Raw genomic sequence first — 18,907 nt, forward strand, 5'->3', positions numbered from 1 at the left:
TATTTATAATTCGAAATTCGTCGCAGCCTTTATACCACAGATACTCCAGGGTCTCTAGCATATAACCGCGTTGTCTGATTACAGTTTAATGCATTTTCCACAATGTACCAGCTCTCGTTTTGAAGGCTGAACAGACAATTTGACTGAAATTACTTAGGTGTCCATATATCAGGGATTAATGGACACGGTATTATTAAAGGACATGCAAACATAGACGTCCTATATCATATATATATGATATAGGACGTCTATGTATACAAACGCTTAAAATATATATATATATATTGACGCTACAAGTTGATGTCCGCAGGGTTGCTATGGCCGGTCGTTATGCGGAAATCGGAAGGACGTTGTCAGTCCTGTGTTCAATGTTCGCTATGTCACGGCTGTTTCGAAAAGTGTGTTTCCATCTCCCATTTAGCGCATTTACTCTCTTTCGCATTTCTCGAAAACCACCTCAAGCGAGCATATACATTTTTTTGCGAATTAGAGGATTTGTTTGCGAATTTTGGTGTTTCCATCACCGTTTACTGATTCGACACTTCAAAATTTGCATAAAATCAGGGGGATGGAAACGCAGCTAGTGTGGTAAACTATTTTGTATGAAGACATAACTGTTCCAGTACAAGGCCAAACTGGCTATGTGTGTTTGCTGTTCTGTAGGCCTTGTCAAGTGATGCTCAGCAGGGGCAACAGATATCACATATCCACCCTTGTTGGTGTAAAATGATCTGTCTTACACGTAATGAAAAAACCAGCGGGGCATTTTTATTGTGCAAATAAATCTGATAAACCAATGTTGCCCCCTACAGTTCAAAAGGAAACATGGAGGTAACAGAAATGAAGAAAATTACATGTGATCCACAGTCCCAATCCAACGTCTGAAAACAGATACCGGTCGATGTTTGTTGTGATGTCATTTCCGGGGCTCCTTCATTTATCAGTCCATGGTTTCCATGGGAACTCATGCACATTATTCCGGCACAACGTCCCGGATCCACTTCAGGTAGGGTGGGTTGCCCTGCTCTATTGGTAGGCTGATCACTTCCGCCACCTCATAGGGGTGGTTCGCTCTGGAACACACACACACAAAAACAATTATACAAACACACACACACACAAACAGTCTAGAGTCTAGTCCCACTGGCAAACTAGTTCAACACTGGCAGGGTTAGGGGTTTTATTCCCACTCCCATTAATGCATGCACTAGACTTTTAAAAGTAAGACGAAATTGACGCAAAAGGGCATCAACCAGGTAGTTGCTACACACTGGTAGGGATATGTGATATTCCCCACTGCTTTCGGTTTCTTGAAAAGTAAATGATTTATATTTATGTATACAGGGAATAGAACTTACCGGACGTATTCGGTGAGATCAGGCACCTTGGAACTTCTTGTTTTTATCATCTAAAACACACATCAGCAAAAGTACTTTTTAAAAGGACACATATATTCTGGACCAAAAGAGACCTTCATTTGAAATGTTGAGTACATCAACAACCTTCATACAAAGTTAAAGGTCTCATATTACACCAACAGGTGTGAGTGTGATTAGGCGTTACAAGCCGCTTGGAAAATCGGCCTCTTCTGACATCACAAGTGGGTGTGTCCAGCTAGAGATAGATTTTCAAAACAGCTTGTAATGGCTAATCACATTCACACCTGGTGGTATAATACGGGACCTTTATCCTTAATAATTTATTAAATGGAATTAGGACACCCTCTTTGGGGTGTCCCGGGCTACATTTCCAACATATTTACAAAAGAATACAATGGAAATACAGAAACTCTAATTTGAAGTACAGAGTACTACAACTTGTGGTAGAGCTAGTAGTGAAACTAGGAGTACAACAACTTCTCACTAACCAGGAGCACCTCGCTGTCCTCCTGTATCTTGCCCTGCCACTCATACCTGTGAGAGAGAGGCAAATATAGACACAATGGTAATTGTGCATAATAACAGTTCCAACCCATTGCAAACTCCCCTCCTTCCCTTAGTACTTTCTGTATATCAATAAATATAAAAAATATATATTAACACAATTTAGAAAGTATTAATTCACACAATGTACAAATAAAAGATTTACACCATTACATTTGTAGTTCTTTGGGGGAATTGTGGAGAATCCAAGGGATGACAAAACAACCCAAAAATCTACAGGATTAGCATATCAGTAGGGACAAAAGCATAAAACTTCCAGTCAGTCAAATCGATCACAAAAGCCACAGTGGAACGCAGAGAGTAACCGACCGAGCCTATCATGCTCTTGTATCCACAGCAACGGAGGCTTCACACTTACACAGATGTGATGGCCGGGATGATGTTGACACAGGCAGCTAGTTTCTTCTCCACGATGCCCCTGTGTGGAGGACAGAGGCACAGAATGACATCAGCAAACACACCCAACGCTTATGTTCACAAGGTAAACAGCAAATACTAATGTGTTAATGCAAACCTTGAAGAGAATTTCAGGCATTAAAAAAATTGATGTATTTGGGGTTTATTAGTGTAACGATTAGAGTAATATGAGTATAAGATAATGTTGTTTTTATTACAAAAATAATTTTCCGCTCACTGAAATATATATAAAATATTAAGATATAAGGATAACAACTATGCCTTCTCTGCACCATTTCTTTCTAAGCAGCTAGGTTGTTCAGCAGCACCATTACATTTTTACAGCTACTCCAATTCTCTTGGATCTGCTATAGGTATTATTTAGCTTGGCTAAATAATACCTGTAATTATACATCATCACAATTGAATGTTGTCTGAATAATCTCAAAACTAAAACTAAAGACCATCTATAACTCTGGAGAAACAAAGAGCCTCTCAGGCGTCCCAGGCCTCACCTGGCCAGGTCCTTAGCCACCTTGTCGTTGGGGCAGGTGACGAATGCTGCGGAGTGCATGCCAGCCGTGTATGTCTCGGATGCCATGGAAATCGCTCTCAGGCCCACTGTCCGCAGGACCTGGTACATCAACACGCCCAGTGGTATTGTCTGCCGGCGACGGAGAGACACTGTTAGTTATAGCGCTACATATGTATGGCCTGGTGGAGTCATTCCCAACCGGGGGGAAGGCCTGCCCGGACCCTTGGTTGGGGATGTGGACATGGTCAAGGGGGTATTACTAAAAAAACACTCAAATGATGTCTGTAAAATAGCTTGAATGAGTTAAATATGATAACTAAATTGTTAATCAATAAATTGAATATTAGAAATAGAAAAGTACACCTCGTTCTTCCACTTTAAACGTTCAAGCCACTGTAATTTTTAATTTTAATTGGGAAAATTCGTTGTGGATGAAAAATACTGAGGGTGTTGTGAGGGAGATTAAACACGCACGCACACACACACACACACACACACACACACACACACACACACACACACACACACACACACACACACACACACACACACATCAGATTGTCTCAAATGGTTGGGAAGACAAAGGACTATGGACAATAAGCACATGCACTGACCAAGCAGAGAGTTCTCAGAGATACGCACACCGAGGTTCCTCTTAGGCCGGGGAGACCAGAGCGCATCGCCCGGACGAAGCAGACCTACAGACTATCGACACCTCAGTCAGTCCTACTGTACACTTCATAGGGCAGGCCTACTTAAATGCATAACGTTCAGACGCTTCCTCACTGTTTTCAAAAATGTTGTTATTAAAAGTTTGTTAATAAATAGCAATACTACTTGCTAGTTTACTCTAGCCAAAATATTCTGCAGACGTTTGAAACTAATATTAGTCGATTATAACTTAACAGCAGGTAACATAAACACTCTCAATGTGTGTGTGGAATGTACCTTTGTGAGCCAGGCAGGACCGTCGTTTTACAGAATGATGTCAACATGCACAATTGCCGTAAAGGACAGAAGCAGCTGTTTCAAATTGTCGTGAAACGTTGGACCAGACATAGCGTCATAAACCGTCATAAAACATAAAATACCTCTTTGTGACCGAATACTTAATAATACGATTTTTTTTACAGTAACATTTATTTGTGTGACAATTGCTTATAAATCCCTGGCTATTCAATAATAAACGTGATGAAAAAGTCTAATAATATAAAGCATTATCATGAACATTTTCTTCCGTTCCACCAGAGGGCAACAAAGGCCACATTGCAAAAATGTAGACATTCTTTGCCATATGTATGAATATATTGAGGGCGTTTCCAAAGAATTTCATACAGATTAAAAAACAACAGTAAAACAAATAATGAAAAATGTGTGAATTGCTTAAGAGCGTAGACAGGAATAAGTAGCAAACTTTAAAAGCGCATAGGCAATTCGAAAATTACAGTTGTAAATATTACACCGATATGACTGTGTGTGGGGTTGTTATGTGTGTTTGTGTGTGTGTGTGCGTGTGTGTGTGTGTTTGTGTGTGTGTGTGTGTGTGTGCGTGTGTGTGTGTGTGTGTGTGTGTGAGGGATTCTGTGGATGTTATCAAAGAGAGTGGCTCTATGTCTTACACGGGCACACGCACACATACATGCATGCATGTACATACACACACACACGCACACATGCAGACACACACATGCACGCATGCACACAGTTACACACAAATGCACACATGCATGCATGCATGCATGCACGCACCAACTCAGGCACACGCATGCACACACTAAAACATGCACACACACATGCATACACACATGCACGCATGCTCGCGAAAACACACACACACAGACACACACACAAACACACACACTCACACACATAAACCCACAGAGGCACTCAGAGGCAGATAGATTGAGCTGTGGCAGGGCTGCACATTAAGACATGACAAGATGGACGAGCTAGGCCTGTCACAGAGAGAGAGTGAGAGAGAGGAGAGAGAGAGAGCGGGTAAGAGAGGGAGAGAGAAGAAGAGAGAGAGGTAGAGAGTGTGATATAGAGAGGGGGCGAGTGACAGAGAGAGAGAGACAGAGAGAGAGGAGGAGAGAGATAGAGACTGAAAATGTGGGAGAGAGGGAGATAGAGAGAGAGGAGATGAAGGGAAGTAGAGAGTGGGACATAGAGAGAGAGAGAGAGAGAGAGAGAGAGAGAGAGAGAGAGGGGGCGAGAGACAGAGAGAGAGAGAGGGGTGTCTGCAGGGGGGGATGGTTCCCATGGAAACTGTGTAATCAGCACATCTGTATGTGTTGGGCTCTGTCCTGTTTCATCCGCATCGCACTGCCTCTCCACACCACAGCTGGACATGACAGCACACACACACAAACACACACACACACACACACATACACAAACACACATATACACACACACACACACACACACAGACTCTCTCTCAGACACACATACACACACACACACACACACACACACACACACATACACACACACACGTAAATACACATGACTCACACACGTACGTATGCACACACATACACGTACACATAGGTATGCAAACATTTGTTTGCGAGTGTATCTGCCCTGACCCTGTTGCTATGGTGACCAGTGCCTCACCTCCCCTAGGATTTTAGGAAGAAAGTAGAAAAAAATGTGTGTGTTCTAATGTGCTACAATGTGCTCTAATGGGTTCTAATGTGTGTGTACCAATGTATGTGTTCTAATGTGTTCTAATGAAATGTGTTCTGTTCTAATGTGTTCTAATGTGCTCCTATGTGTTCTAATGTAAGTTTTCTAAATGTGTTCTAATGGTTTCCAATGTGTTCTAATGTGTGTTCTGTTCTGGTGTGTGTTCTAATGTGTTCTAATATGTGTATTCAAATGTGCCTTATGTGTGTGTGCGTGTGTGTGTGTGTGTGTGTGTGTGTGTGTGTGTGTGTATGCGTGTGTGTGTTTGTGTGTTTGTGTATGTGTGTGTGTGTATGTGCGTGTGTGTCTGTGTGTGTGTGTGCGTGCACATATGTGTGTGTGTGTGTATGTGCATGTCTGTGTGCGCTGGTGTTTCTACAGCATGGGAGGATTTCAGATGCAACACATCCACACAACTTTGTAGTTTCCCTCTCTCTCGTCCTCTTCCCTCTCTCGCTCTCCCTTGTCTCCGGGTTTCTCTCGCCTACTCCTCCACTGTGCATGAGGTGAATCAATATATTTTCAATTTGCAGCAGAGCCTTGCTTCTCTGCATCCTAATCAGGGTCCACTAGCCCGGGGGAATGTGTGGGGGGTCTAAACAGGGTGGGTGGGGGTCATCTAAACAGGTTGGGGGCGGGAGGGAGGGTGTACTTTGACAGTGTCTAAGTAAAACAAACACAGAAAGTAAGGTGAGAAGATAAGTGCCTTTGCACTCAAGCTCACTTACACCTTGTGGGGTATAACTTGCTTGCTATGCTTGTCTGAAACATACAAAATGTTTGCACGAACACTATATATCTGCACATTCACGGCTAACATTGCATTCCTAGCCATCCCTTGAAGGAGTGATCCCTTTTCTGGGTTGCATCTTAAGGTTTCTTCTCTCTGGGATTTGGGGAGTTTTTCCTCCAAGCCCAGTAAAGGGCTTTAAGGGTTTTGGGGCGTCGTATAATGTGCTGCCTGTGAAGCCCTTGGCTTTGACACCGTAACTGTGATCAAGGGCTCTACCAATACATTTCCCTTGACTCTGTCTAGCATATGGCAGAGAATAGCACAAAGTCCTTGCTGTAACCTCCACATTTGCCCAAAAGCAAACGAAAACCAATCGCAAGCCTGTCCCATTTCCCTGGTCGACAGAAGTTGTCCTCAGCATGAGTTCAGCCTTCAGCACTTCTTCATTCCCTTAGAACATCTGTGTTTAGTGACAGCCAAGCAGTAACAGATGTTTACTAGCTGGAAAACAAAAACATTTGATGGCTGAATCGAACCGAGGGATAGATTTTGCAGACAGAAGCGAAGAATAGACTGTTTGGGTCGTCTGGTGATGCTCAGGCAGGAGATGTATTGCAAAAATGTGTATGGATATAAAGTTCAAAACAACACAAAACTTCTTTAGAAGTTCAATGAATGCAAAAGAATAACGACAATTAAAGAAAAGTTTTGATCTTTTGTTAATGTACAGGGCTCAAAGTACTATCCCATTATTATTATTTTGTCATTATTGTTGTTTATGTTTCTTAACGTTACGATGATTCTTAAAGTAATAAATGACATAACATAGTAGTAGTTTCGTAAACGATCGGAAAACTCAATTGTAATTGTATTTTCCTTTTCCACAGGGATGGATAAGATGGAAGGAGAGAGGGAATGAGGGAGAGAGATGGAGGGGAGAAACTAGCAGTGTGTTCTCTCTCTCTCTCTCTCTCTCTCTCTCTCTCTCTCTCACACACACACACTTTATTCCTTATTTTCTGTGCTGTCTCCATCAGGCTTTTGGTTAATATCTTTGTGAACAGGGCCTTTCACAGGCTCTCGATTAGTGAGGTTGGAGGTATGAGGTATCTGCCCCGTACCATTGGGTTTTGTATTATACATATAGGCTTAACACATTCTACTGACCACAAGCAAGGTAGGATCTGGGAGCTGACAGCTGGTGTGTATATTTTGCAGCTAAGTGGGTGTGTTGCAGATAATACTTAAAATATCGCTTAGAATGCCGCTGTTAGCGAAAACATTGAGTCCCTCTTTACTTACACATACAAGTTTTAAACATTTAATCCGAAGTAGTCCGTTGATCGACAGGTGGTCGACCACTTTTTTCCCCTGGTCATTATCACTACAGGGTTTGTGTATACGTGTGTGTGTGTGTGTGTGTATGTGTGTGTCAGCGCGAACCCCTTAGTGTTTTGTTTGTCTGATTATGTTTAATGTAATCAGTATTATTTCAGGGTAATACACAGCCGATCGCGTGAGAAAAGCAACAGCTGCCCTGCATGCCGTGGGTCTTGGGAACTGTCCGTTTCAGCACCACGGTAGAAAGATATGCAGCACAGGCAAACGGTGCTGTGTGTGTGTGTGTGTGTGTGTGCGTGTGTGTGTGTGTGTGTGTGTGTGCGTGCGTGTGTGTGTGTGTGTGTGTGTGTGTGTGTGTGTGTGTGTGTGTGTTTGTTCTTTGCAGATTGGCTCCAGGTAGCCTACAACAATGTATCTTTCTTCAAAACGTTAAGTCGTTTGGATTTGCCTTTCCCTGAAAAATACGAAAGGAAAAATAAAAATAACAAAGACTTTGTGTTTGTTTTGTTAAAGAACCTTTACCAAGTTAATGTGAATGCATGTGTTTGTGTGTGTGTGTGTGTGTGCGCGCGCGCGTGTTTGTGTGTGTGTGTGTGTGTGTGTGCGTGTGTGTGTGTCTGTGTGTGTGTGTGTGTGTGTGTGTGTGTGTGTGTGTGTGTGTGTGTGTGTGTGTGTGTGTGTGTGTGTGTGCGTGCGTGCGTACTTCGCAGTCTAAAGAATCGTGTTCAGTCCTACGTCTTGGCCCCCGCAAAGCAATTTAGAGCAACCCGTGTCCGCATGTTTCAGCGTAAAGTGCTGCTGTGCCTGCGATCTCTCTCTCCCTCTATCTCTCTCCCTCTCTCTCTCCCTCCCTCTCTTCCTCTCTCTCTCCCTCCCTCTCTCTCCCTCTATCTCTCCCTTCCTCCCTCTCTTCTTCTTCTCTCTCTCTCTCTGTCTCTCTCTCTCTCTCTCTCCCTCTCTCTCTCTCCCTCTCTGTCTCTCTTTCTCCCTCTGCTCTAACTCCCTCTCTCTCACACAATCTCTCCCTCTCTTTTCATCTCTCTCTCTCTCTGATTCTCTCTGTTCCTCTCTATCTTGCCCTCTCTCACCCCCTCTCTCTCTCTCTCTCTCTCTCTCTCTCTCTCTCTCTCTCTCTCTCCTTCTGCTTCTAACCACGATCCACCCCCTCCACCTCTTCCTCTCTCACTCCACTTGAATCTCGGGCTCTGCGAGGAGAGTAAAAAAACACGAGACCCAGGATTGACGTCGGGGACGAGACTTGTCTTTATTTTTGTATCAACTGACCAAAAAAAAAGAAAAAAAAAACATGTTGACCGGCATCGCATCATCGCTGTTGCCTTCCGATCACGAATCCTCGGTGTAGGCTAGATGGTTTTAGATGGCCCAGAGGTGGTGTGTGCAGGGTCCGTCCAGTGATCGCTCCTGGTCTGGTGGTCGTGGTGGTGGTGGTGGTGGTGGTCGTGGTGGTCTCGGCGTCGCTTCGGATCGCCCGGATTCAGGGACGGCGAGCCCTCCTCCTCCTCCGGGCCGGCTTCATGTCGAGTGATGCTCGGCGTCTCCGCCTGGATGTGTCCCTCCCGCCACGCTCTTCCGCCGGCGCACCGCTCAGCCGCCACTCCGCTCCGCCGCTGCAGAGCCAACTAGGGACTACTTATGGAAACTGGGGATCAGAATTTTAGAAAAAAGAAAAATTAGCGGGCTGCAGTTTGATTTCACGTTTCTTTTTTCCTCTCCCCCCCCCCCCCCTATTTCTCTCTCGCTCTCCTTCCATTGGGCTGATTGTTTCTTTTTTGGGGAGGCGATTGAACGTTTCTGCTTTCTGGGTTTTTTTGTGTTTTTTCTCTCTCTCGGTAGACATGGCAGGATGTCGCCTGCTGGTTATTTGGCCGTCAGTACGTCGTTGATCGGTAGGGAACATTTCAATCTGCTTATTTGATTCACGGTTGGTTTATTTGTTTATTTTCGCAAACCCTCGTTTTGACAATTCCCCCTAACCCCCTACCCCTTGTCCGACTTCCTTCTCGCCTCTCACCGACCCACCGGAATAGCGTCGCTTATCGACAGGGACAGCGGCACGCATACAAGACGATTTCATCATTCACTGACATCGACACGTTGAGTTCCGAGGGAGGTCGTTTAACGCTGATTATCGTTTGGAGATGTCCGCTGTTGCCTTCTGGGCGTTTTAAGAGATCAGGCCGCCACGTCTCCCAGACGGAGGCTAGAACCACCTCCTCACTACTCCTGGTCCCCAGTCAATCTCCATCCTCAGTGCATGTGCGCGTGTCCGCCAATGTACAAGTAGGTATGACAGAAAGTTTGGGCCTGTGAGACATCGCGGTGTGTGTGTGTGTGTGCATGCCGTGGCTGACACGGCAGCATCAGGTTGGCCTACTGTGTTATTATTGTTATCACATACCACATTTCCCACCGTTAGCAACCGAAGCCGTGAACGTTTCTACGTTTCCTTTTTTGTTTTGTTTTTTACATTCCTAACCCAACTTAAACACAGAGCCGAAGTCAACCCCGGCGAACCCACTCGCTGTGTCAGGCCACGCTGTTCTAGATGTGGTCCAGTTAGAGTCCCAAAGTAGGTCTGGCTCCCAGGTCTCTGGTGACACCCGTTGAAAAGCCCCTTTTTAGGTCAGCCTGATCCAGAGCTGGGGCGGGAACTTGTGCCACTGGAAGACTTAGAGGAGAGCGTGAGGAGTCAATCTGTGCTCCATGCTGGACCGGCTCTCACCTGGGCACGCTCCGCTCTGAACACATAACCTGAGGGCCACATAAACACACACACACACACACACACACACACACTCACACACACACACACACACACACACACACACACACACACACTCACACACACACACACACACACACACACACACACACACACACACAACCAAACTCACACACGTGCAGCCACCTCTTTCCCGAGCCCCCCCTCATTGTCTCTTCCTCTTCCCTCTTCCTCTTCCTCTTCTCGCCGAGCCGACCCCCCCGCCCGAAAACCAACCATACGATTTCCCCCGAGCTCCCCGGCCTCCCCCGCCCTCTCGGCACCCTCCCCCCTCCCTCCCTCCCTTCCTCCTCCTCCTCCTCCTCCTGCCTTGGCCCCCCCACCTCCATCCGCGCTGGCGTGGCGACGGAAACTCACAAATATTTACTTCCTGTACGTGAAGAGGAAAGGGGGTCCCCCTTTCGTGGAATGCGGGAACATGGGCGTGTTTGACCGCGGGATCCAGATGCTCCTGACCACGGTTGGGGCCTTCGCCGCCTTCAGCCTCATGACCATCGCCGTGGGAACCGACTACTGGCTCTACTCGCGCGGCGTGTGCAAGATCAAGAGCACCAACGAGAACGAGACCAGCAAGAAGAACGAGGAGGTGATGACGCACTCGGGCCTCTGGAGGACCTGCTGTCTGGAAGGTACCTGTCTGTCCTTCTGTTACCTGTCTGTCTGTTTGTCTGATACCTGTCTGTCTGTCTGTCTGTCTGTCTGTCTGTAGACATGCTGTCTGGAAGGCACCCCTTCTTCTGTCTGTTAACTGTCTGTCTGTCTGTCTGTCTGTCTGGAAGGCTTTCTCTGTTGACCAGTCTTTTTGTTTACCTGTCTGTCTGTCCACCCTGCTGTCTGGATGGTAACCCCCCATCTGTCTGTTTAGCTAGCTGTCGTCAGTCTGTTTACCTTCTGTTTGGAACGTACCCTCATGGCCGTCCACATGACTGTCTTTCTGATTATCTTATGTTTGGAAGGTACCCACACGTACATCCAATATCTGTCTGTCTGTTTACCTTCTGTCTGACCATCTCTCTGGCTGTCTTTCTCGCTGACCAACTGTCTGTCTGGAAGGTACCAACCTGTGTGTCTGACTGCCTGCTTGACTGTCTGCCTGTCTGACTGTATCCCTGTCGGTCTGTTGGATGGTACCCACCAGTCTGTCTGTTTACCATTCTGTCTACCTGCCCTCTGTCTGTCTGGAGGGTACTGACCTGACTGTTTGCTTACCCGTCTGTCCATCTGCCGGGAAGGTACTGACACTATCTGTCCGTCTATCTACGCCTCCATCTATTTGTCTATATCTCTATCTACACAGACAGATACATATTTTTAAAGGAAGAGTATTTTGTGAACATACAGCTTCACACCTCCATGTTCTATCAAACTGATGGCCTATGGAGAAGTGATGTCATATCCTGTGTTATACTGTAAAGCAATGGGGGTTCCCTGATCCTTAAAAGGAATGCACTGGCAACAAAGAACATTGCATGAACGGTGTTTACTAAGCACTTATAGATCTGTGTGTGTGTGTGTGTGTGTGTGTGTGTGTGCATGTGTGTGTGTGTGTGTGTGTGTGTGTGTGTGTGTGTGTGTGTTGTGTATGTTTGTGTTTGTCTGTGTGTGTGTCTGTGTGTGTTAAAGTCACACGGAGACTGTGAATTATCTGCCAACATAGACCAACCATTGAATGTCCATGTGGTATTATACCTCTTGCTAATGACAGGAAGTAGAATTGACCACAATATAACCGAATAGTTATTATTCTGTTATTGGACAATGTATACTGACCAAACAATGGCTGTTTAGAGAGTGTTTCTGCCCGACCGCCTCCTCGGCAGGTATATACATAGTCACACGGGACTGACACACGGGACACAAACATTGATGTTATCGGAGTGTGAATATCTGTTGAATATCCAATATTACCCTCTAACTTAAAAAAACCCTTTTTTTCAAGCTAACCACTCAACATCTATCTATCAACTATTATTTAGTTTACAGCGATATGCTGCTGTACATTTCACGTTCATTTCAAGTTCAATAAGGACAGGCGGGCTGTCCTTATTGTGAAGATTTTCGAACGTGGGATTTGATTTCAATATTTTTGTAACCGTTGGTTTGATGACTTATTTCCTCAAGTATATGTTTTCACCCAAAGTCTTTGCATGTTTCTTCTGTTTGTACAGAAGCATCTAGCTAGCTGCACTGTGGCTAATGCTATACTGCCACAGCTCAGATATATAAAAACGAGGAACAATATATTTCATTGCATTATTTTAAACATTTTTATTTTGACAAGGTAGTCGCATTAGCGATTACATTTTTTCTTATTTCTCATCTATTCAATTTTTTTAAATCCATACTCATCCCTATAGTCATCCAACACTATATGAACCACCTTTAAACAGCATCAATGGTTAAGACTTTATTTAAACCACAGACCATTGTTCATTCTATTGATACACAACAGATACAAACACACCAGATAGCGTGAGAGAGGGCCTTCTTGTTAAATGGGATTCCATTCCCTTTTGTAACCATTCCACGACCAACATTCCAAGTCTTGACAGTGTTTAGCATGAACCAGCACCTAAAGACACACATCTCTTTGTTGAGCCATAGATAAAGGTAGAAAATAGACGTATGCATTTATAAAATATTGATGTTGCTCTCTATGTTGCAAATGTCAACACACATGCATACAAACAGGATTAAACATCTTAAAAAAAAAAACGATTTTGTATAAGTTCCCAATTGTCTATTTTATATTTTATTCTATTTTAACCAGTACTTACGGAGAGGGAGACTGAGGGAGATGGGGAAGAAAGGGAAAGGAATAGGGGGAGATAGAGTCAAAGTTAGAGAAAGAAAGAGAGAGAGTTAGAGAGAGAGAGAGAGAGAGAGAGAGAGAGAGAGAGAGAGAGAGAGAGAGAGAGAGAGAGCGAGAGAGAGAGAGAGAGAGAGGTAAAAGAAAAGAGGCAGAGAGTGAGAGAGACGGAGAGAGGGCGTAGACGCAGAGAGAGACTGGGAGGGAGATAGAGAAGAGATGTATATGGGGGGCAGGGGGTTAGAGACCGATAGGGAGGAGGAGCAGAGAGGAAGCGAGTGAGAGAAAAAGAGACTTAGTTTGACCCACTTGCCCAGGGGCCGTGTTTAATGTCATACCAGCCGTACTCTCTGATAAGGCAGTCGCCCTCATAGAAGATCAAAGTAGTATTAATTTAACCTATTAATAGATATGATTATTATTACATAAAATATTGAGTTGAATTATGTAGATGATAGAGTAGTATTATTTCCTAGTATGCTTACGTAATTATTATTATAGTATATAGTTAAGTATTAACAAAGAGAATTATTGTATATATATATATATATATATATATAATAGTATTATTATGCACTATTCGATAAGAACGATTATATTATAATTATAAACCTAACCCTCTTACTCTATTCGAATATTTTCTGACCGACATTGGTCAGACTTCATTGATCAGACTTTTAACCAAGGTATTTTGATTGCATGGTGTTTCTAAACTAATTGTAATGCCATTGAAGGTCTCATTGAAGCTCTATTGAATGGAATGAAATTGAATTGAATTTAATATATGTTAATTTAATTGAGTTAGTCTTCGTTCTTTCGGCAAAGTCTTGTAGAGTATTGTAAAAGAAAATCTGACGTGAACAGTTTAAAAAACTGATGTTTAAATTAGGATTAGTAAAACTCCTATTTTGTGCCTCGTCTGAATGTCACTAGATGAATTGAACCATGTTTCACTTCAAGTGCTATTAATTGCCATTTGTCATAAGTGTTCACTGTTCTGACTTTAATGTTGATGCTGATGAATTGGTACAACCAAAACCGACTCCTTATTTTATTCATTCAGGGCGGCTAATTTCCTTTCTGATCCAATATGATTCATGAATATTTAGGAAGTGGTCATGAAGAAGACACTAATCCACAAACCGACATTGCACTTAAAGGACAATACAGGTGCTTTTGTACTCAAAAATCCCATATTCCTAATTGAGGTCTCTTAGATATTTTCGCTTTTTCTGGGGACTATATTGCCAGCTTAATCTTCACTCACTGAATGATTGTGTTTCTATGTTAACCGTTCTCACACTTTCAAATTCTAAAACACTCACTCAAATAGTCACACACTCGCAAGAACTCACACTCTCACATCCGCATGAGAGCTGTCACATCGCCTGCAAGGATACTAGAGTGATTCAGGGGTGTTCCGTGGACTATGTGGTCTAGCATGCAGGCCGTGGGTTGGAAATAAACGCTTTCCCACGTCCTGAGATGCTTCCCCATACCTTTTGTGGAGACGAGCAGTGGCAGTTATTGGTCCAGCAGTAGGAGGGTGTTGAGACAGCTGAGCTGTTTCAGTGCCATTGAAGTAGATATCGGGCTGATGATGATCTGGGCCAATCACAAGCTAGTTGGGACAGTGGGGGATAACATCTAGATTTGGGAAGCCAGGGATGAATGGCTCTAGAATGACGATTAGAGAGGAGCCCAAGTGTAAGGCCCATGGGTTACAGAGTTTGCCAACCTCACCTGTTCTAGTGGCTGATGCTATCAGGAAGAGTCGCTCATGGGCTTCTCAGATCAGACTCTCTCCCTTGCTAAGGCAACTTTGACTAAATACGTTTCTGCACTAAATGACTAAATAGTGAATAGTGTACAGTGCACTACCATTCCCTGTAGGTGATTTGAGGAACATTTCTGTTTGTAAATGAAATGATGTTTGGGGAACTTCACAGCTCATTGGACTGTGGAGACATTTTAAGCCATTTTCTTTCTCATTTGCTCTCATAATGATTACCAAGTGAGGACAGTCAGTAATATTAAGTCATAGTTTGCAGGTAAGCGATAAGGTTCAATAGGATAATAGTCATTAGTAAGAATTCATTTTATGTAATTTCTGTTAAGAAATTAACCCTAACCCTTTTATTAGTTGAGTGTGAATTCTTACTGTAATAAATGTAATACTTTGTAACGCATTGTGAACTAATTTCCCCCAGAAGTGCGGTCCAAAATCAAACCTACTTTAATGTTTCTGATGTGTGTGTGTACGAGAGAGAGAACACCCCCACCTGCGCTATGCAACAATACGTGCTGACGTTAGAGACCGTAGCTCTGGTTCAGCTCCAGGACGTTGAAGCAATGTCATGACACCCCCCCCCCCTCCCCAACTTCCCAGTCACAGTGTCAGGGGTTGGAGTGTAGTGGCACACACCTCCTGGTCGCCAGCTTTTATAGCACATACTCTGGTCCTCACTTGTGTTCTGCTCAAAGCTGAACGGTTCTGGGTTCCTACCCTGATGTCGGCAGCCTAACCCGAAGGCATCCTTGAGCAAGATGCTCCTGTACCTCTTCCTGCTCTGCCACGTATCCCAGTAGAGCCTCTGTAGGTGGCTTGGGACGAGGTGGCCAAAGGCTGTATAGCCAATAACAGACCTTTAGTTGTAACTTGGTACGCAACATGACCGTTTGAAACACAATGCCATAACTTTCTTAGCCCCTGAGTTTCGTCTGAGTTAGCCCTTGAATAGGCCGCACGTCTGGGCAGCCAGGAACTTGTGGGATTGGAGAAGGAATCTGAATCCCTCTCTCAGAACCAGAACCAGATCTGAATTCTCCTCCCTTCTGTTCTCAACCGTTTAGCTACAGCTAGAGCTTTTATATTATTGCAGTGGTGGTGCAGAGAAACGGAGGTGGAGAAGGATGGAATGAAAGAGGAACAGAGTAGGAGAGCGAGTAGGAGGGAGAGTGAGAGAGATAGAGAGAGAGAGAGAGAGAGAGAGAGAGAGAGAGAGAGAGAGAGAGAGAGAGAGAGAGAGAGAGAGAGAGAGAGAGAGAGAGAGAGAAGAGAGGGAGAGTGAGAGAGAGAGAGAGAGAGAGAGAGAGAGAGAGAGAGAGAGAGAGAGAGAGAGAGAGAGAGAGAGAGAGGAAGAGCAGCTCTGGTGTGCGGTCTCCCTCCTTCGGGCATCCTGTGCTATCTTTATCATACAGGCCTGTGTTGACTCTAACCTATCTCTCCCTGTATTACGTCATGCTGTAGGCCTGTGTTCCAACGCTCCTACCGGGCTACAGGAGGCCCATACACATCTTTCGGTTTGGTTTCGAAATATTTTCCCAATGCAGTGTTGAGGTGGAATTCAACGGGCTGTGCATGCGATAAGCTAGCTAACACACACACATACACACACACACAGAGCGATGACATAACCCGCCACAAAGCATGCAGCCTGGAGTTTAAGTATACATCTGGTCGTGTTTGCGTGGGCCTTAAAACCGTGCGTTGGATGCAGTTAACTTGCGGCTCTGCTGTGTGTGTGCGTACGCGGTGTCTGTGCATGTGTTGATGCTAAAGCATTTGTGTGTGTCTGTGCTCGGGCCTTTTTACTGGTCTACAAGGCGGTCTTAACTGCTGTCTCAGGACTGCAGTGCGTTACCGCGACAACGTTAATTATGCTAATAGGGAGTGTTGTTAGCCAGATCGCGCCATTTGTTGGCTGAATCTTTCCGTGCTGCCACCATAGCCTACCTATCAATTAATAGGTCATGTGAAACCTGAATAAACATGAATAAACATAAGCCTCCATTTCATCCTCAACCTTTTTAACCTTAGTTTTACGATGATGGGCATTGGGATCTGTTAGTAAATAATAGTTTGTGTATAGCCCTTTTAATGAAATACAACTTAATTGTAAATTACCAAAACAGTTGAGTGGTGCAGAGATCAACACTGAACTGGCGATAATGCACAGCTGTTTCTTTAAATTCTTTAAATGTCCTCACATTGTTATGGAAGCTTTAGGGAGCTAATCTGGTCACCACCAGTGTGTTGTTTCCAGGTCTGTTCCTCTGCTTTATCTCAGCGTCTGTCTCACTCTCTCCTCAAGTATTCAGTTGCACTGACACTGTTCCAGTCTGTTGGACTGGGCTTCGGCAGGGATAAACACAACATATGTGTGTGTGAGTATCATTGTGTGTGCGTGAGTGCGTGTCATTGTGTGTCTATGTGTGTGTGTGTTTGTGTTGGGCCATGTGCATATATGTGTACATTTCAGTGTATCTATAATACATCTGTGTGTGTGTGTCATCATGTTTGTACGGTGTGTGAGTGTATATCATAACGTGTTTTATATCTACGGGTCCCTAGAAAGACGGTTGAACGAGTTTTCCTGTGTATTGAGAGGCACATGACAACAAACACATATAGATGTGCACATGTCTGTATAGTGTAGCCTTCGGCAGGCCTCCAGGTCTGATCCGGTTGACCTGATGTCCAACTACGGTGGACATACATGCCCCATGTTGATGGTCCAGCTGTGGGGGTTGGCTTCAAAGAACCAGCCAGTCAGGGACCTACATGATTGATCCTGCCCCAGGATAGCCTCTCTTTCCTGGGCACGGAGCAGAGAAAGGCTGCCCTAGGTGGATCCAAGCTTGGACAGGTGGCGCTCAGCAGGGTCTAAACGTCCCCATTAATCTCCATTACTGCATGGTGCGTTGTGAGGACATGTGTGTGTGTGTGTGTGTGTGTTTGTGTGTGTGTGTGTGTGTGTGTGTGTGTGTGTGTTTGTTGTGAGGACGTGGGTGTGTCTTTGTGTGTGTGTGTGTTGTGTGTTTATGACATTTATATTTGACATGTTAGCATTAACATGAGACTGATCATTCGGTATTTGAGCCTTTGAATAAATATTTAGGATTATTCACACTTTTAATAGACACATGGAAAAGCAAAGAAAAACCTATTCATGTTGGATCAGTTAAAGGCAAGAATCCCTTGGGTACAGTTGATGCTTTTAGCAGTTAGGAGTTTTCTGCCCGACAACAACAGCGGCAGACATCACAGCAACACCCTGCTAGCGATGACCGTCGCTAGCACGCTAGCATGGTGTCAGGCCGGCTTGAGGTGTCGCCCAGCGTTTCTTTAGCGGAGCGGATGGCCGTAAAGAGACAATCTAAATAATAGATAAAGAAAGCTGTAGCTGCCTGTTGGGGCTCTAGGGGCGCTCACTGAAACAGCGGATTTGACACCTATTACAACGTGTTTTATGAGCTGCCTGGTGGCGTGCTGCGCTATTGTGCTGCTTGTGCGTGTCGCTGTGTGAAATGTGTAAGACGGAATGAAACAGTGCAACTGCTTGTATGTGTGTATTTACATACTGTAAATATATATATATATATATATATATATATATATATACAGTATATATTTGTATTTATATATATATAAATATATATATATAATGAGCTAGCTAATTTCAAAACTTCATTCATAGAAACAAATGAACATTATGGCCTTATGTGTAGCCCTTCTAGTTAGGGTTAGTCCTGAATGTGTTTGATACCCTTAGCGTGTGCAATTAAAAACATAATATGTCATATTATGTCGCTCTTAAAGGCATGCTGCGTAACCATGGCGATGGAGTGGGTTGTCAACAGCTCAAGGCCAACC

At 44.3% G+C, this 18,907-nt stretch overlaps 2 protein-coding genes across 3 annotated transcripts in view; one reads left to right on the plus strand and one right to left on the minus strand.

The window, feature by feature from the left end:
- Window positions 1-746: 746 nt before the first annotated feature.
- Window positions 747-3,881, minus strand: LOC307092092 (protein CutA homolog). Of its 2 annotated transcripts, XM_079758981.1 has the most exons (7): window positions 3,823-3,877; window positions 3,489-3,579; window positions 2,855-3,003; window positions 2,302-2,361; window positions 1,868-1,913; window positions 1,359-1,408; window positions 747-1,073 (listed from the first exon to the last, which is right to left on the minus strand). In XM_079758981.1, exons 2-7 carry the CDS (start codon window positions 3,552-3,554, stop codon window positions 974-976), a joined length of 471 nt encoding a protein of 156 aa, XP_079615107.1. In that variant the 5' UTR covers window positions 3,555-3,579; window positions 3,823-3,877; the 3' UTR covers window positions 747-973. The 2 variants fall into 2 exon arrangements, with proteins under 2 accessions (XP_079615107.1, XP_079615108.1); XM_079758982.1 differs by lacking the exon at window positions 3,489-3,579 and having other exon boundaries at window positions 3,823-3,881.
- A 6,973-nt stretch (window positions 3,882-10,854) lies between these two features.
- Window positions 10,855-18,907, plus strand: part of cacng2b (calcium channel, voltage-dependent, gamma subunit 2b) — a gene marked incomplete at its 3' end in the record, with an annotated part of 41,366 nt that continues 33,313 nt past the window's right edge. Inside the window, exon 1 of the mRNA XM_079728785.1 lies at window positions 10,855-11,071. Coding sequence (XP_079584911.1) covers window positions 10,861-11,071 — 211 coding nt within the window. The 5' untranslated portion in view covers window positions 10,855-10,860. The remainder of the gene's footprint in view (window positions 11,072-18,907) is intronic.

This window comes from Pollachius pollachius, assembly GCF_949987615.1.
Source record: "Pollachius pollachius genome assembly, chromosome: 2".
In the NCBI taxonomy this organism is placed as follows: domain Eukaryota; kingdom Metazoa; phylum Chordata; class Actinopteri; order Gadiformes; family Gadidae; genus Pollachius; species Pollachius pollachius.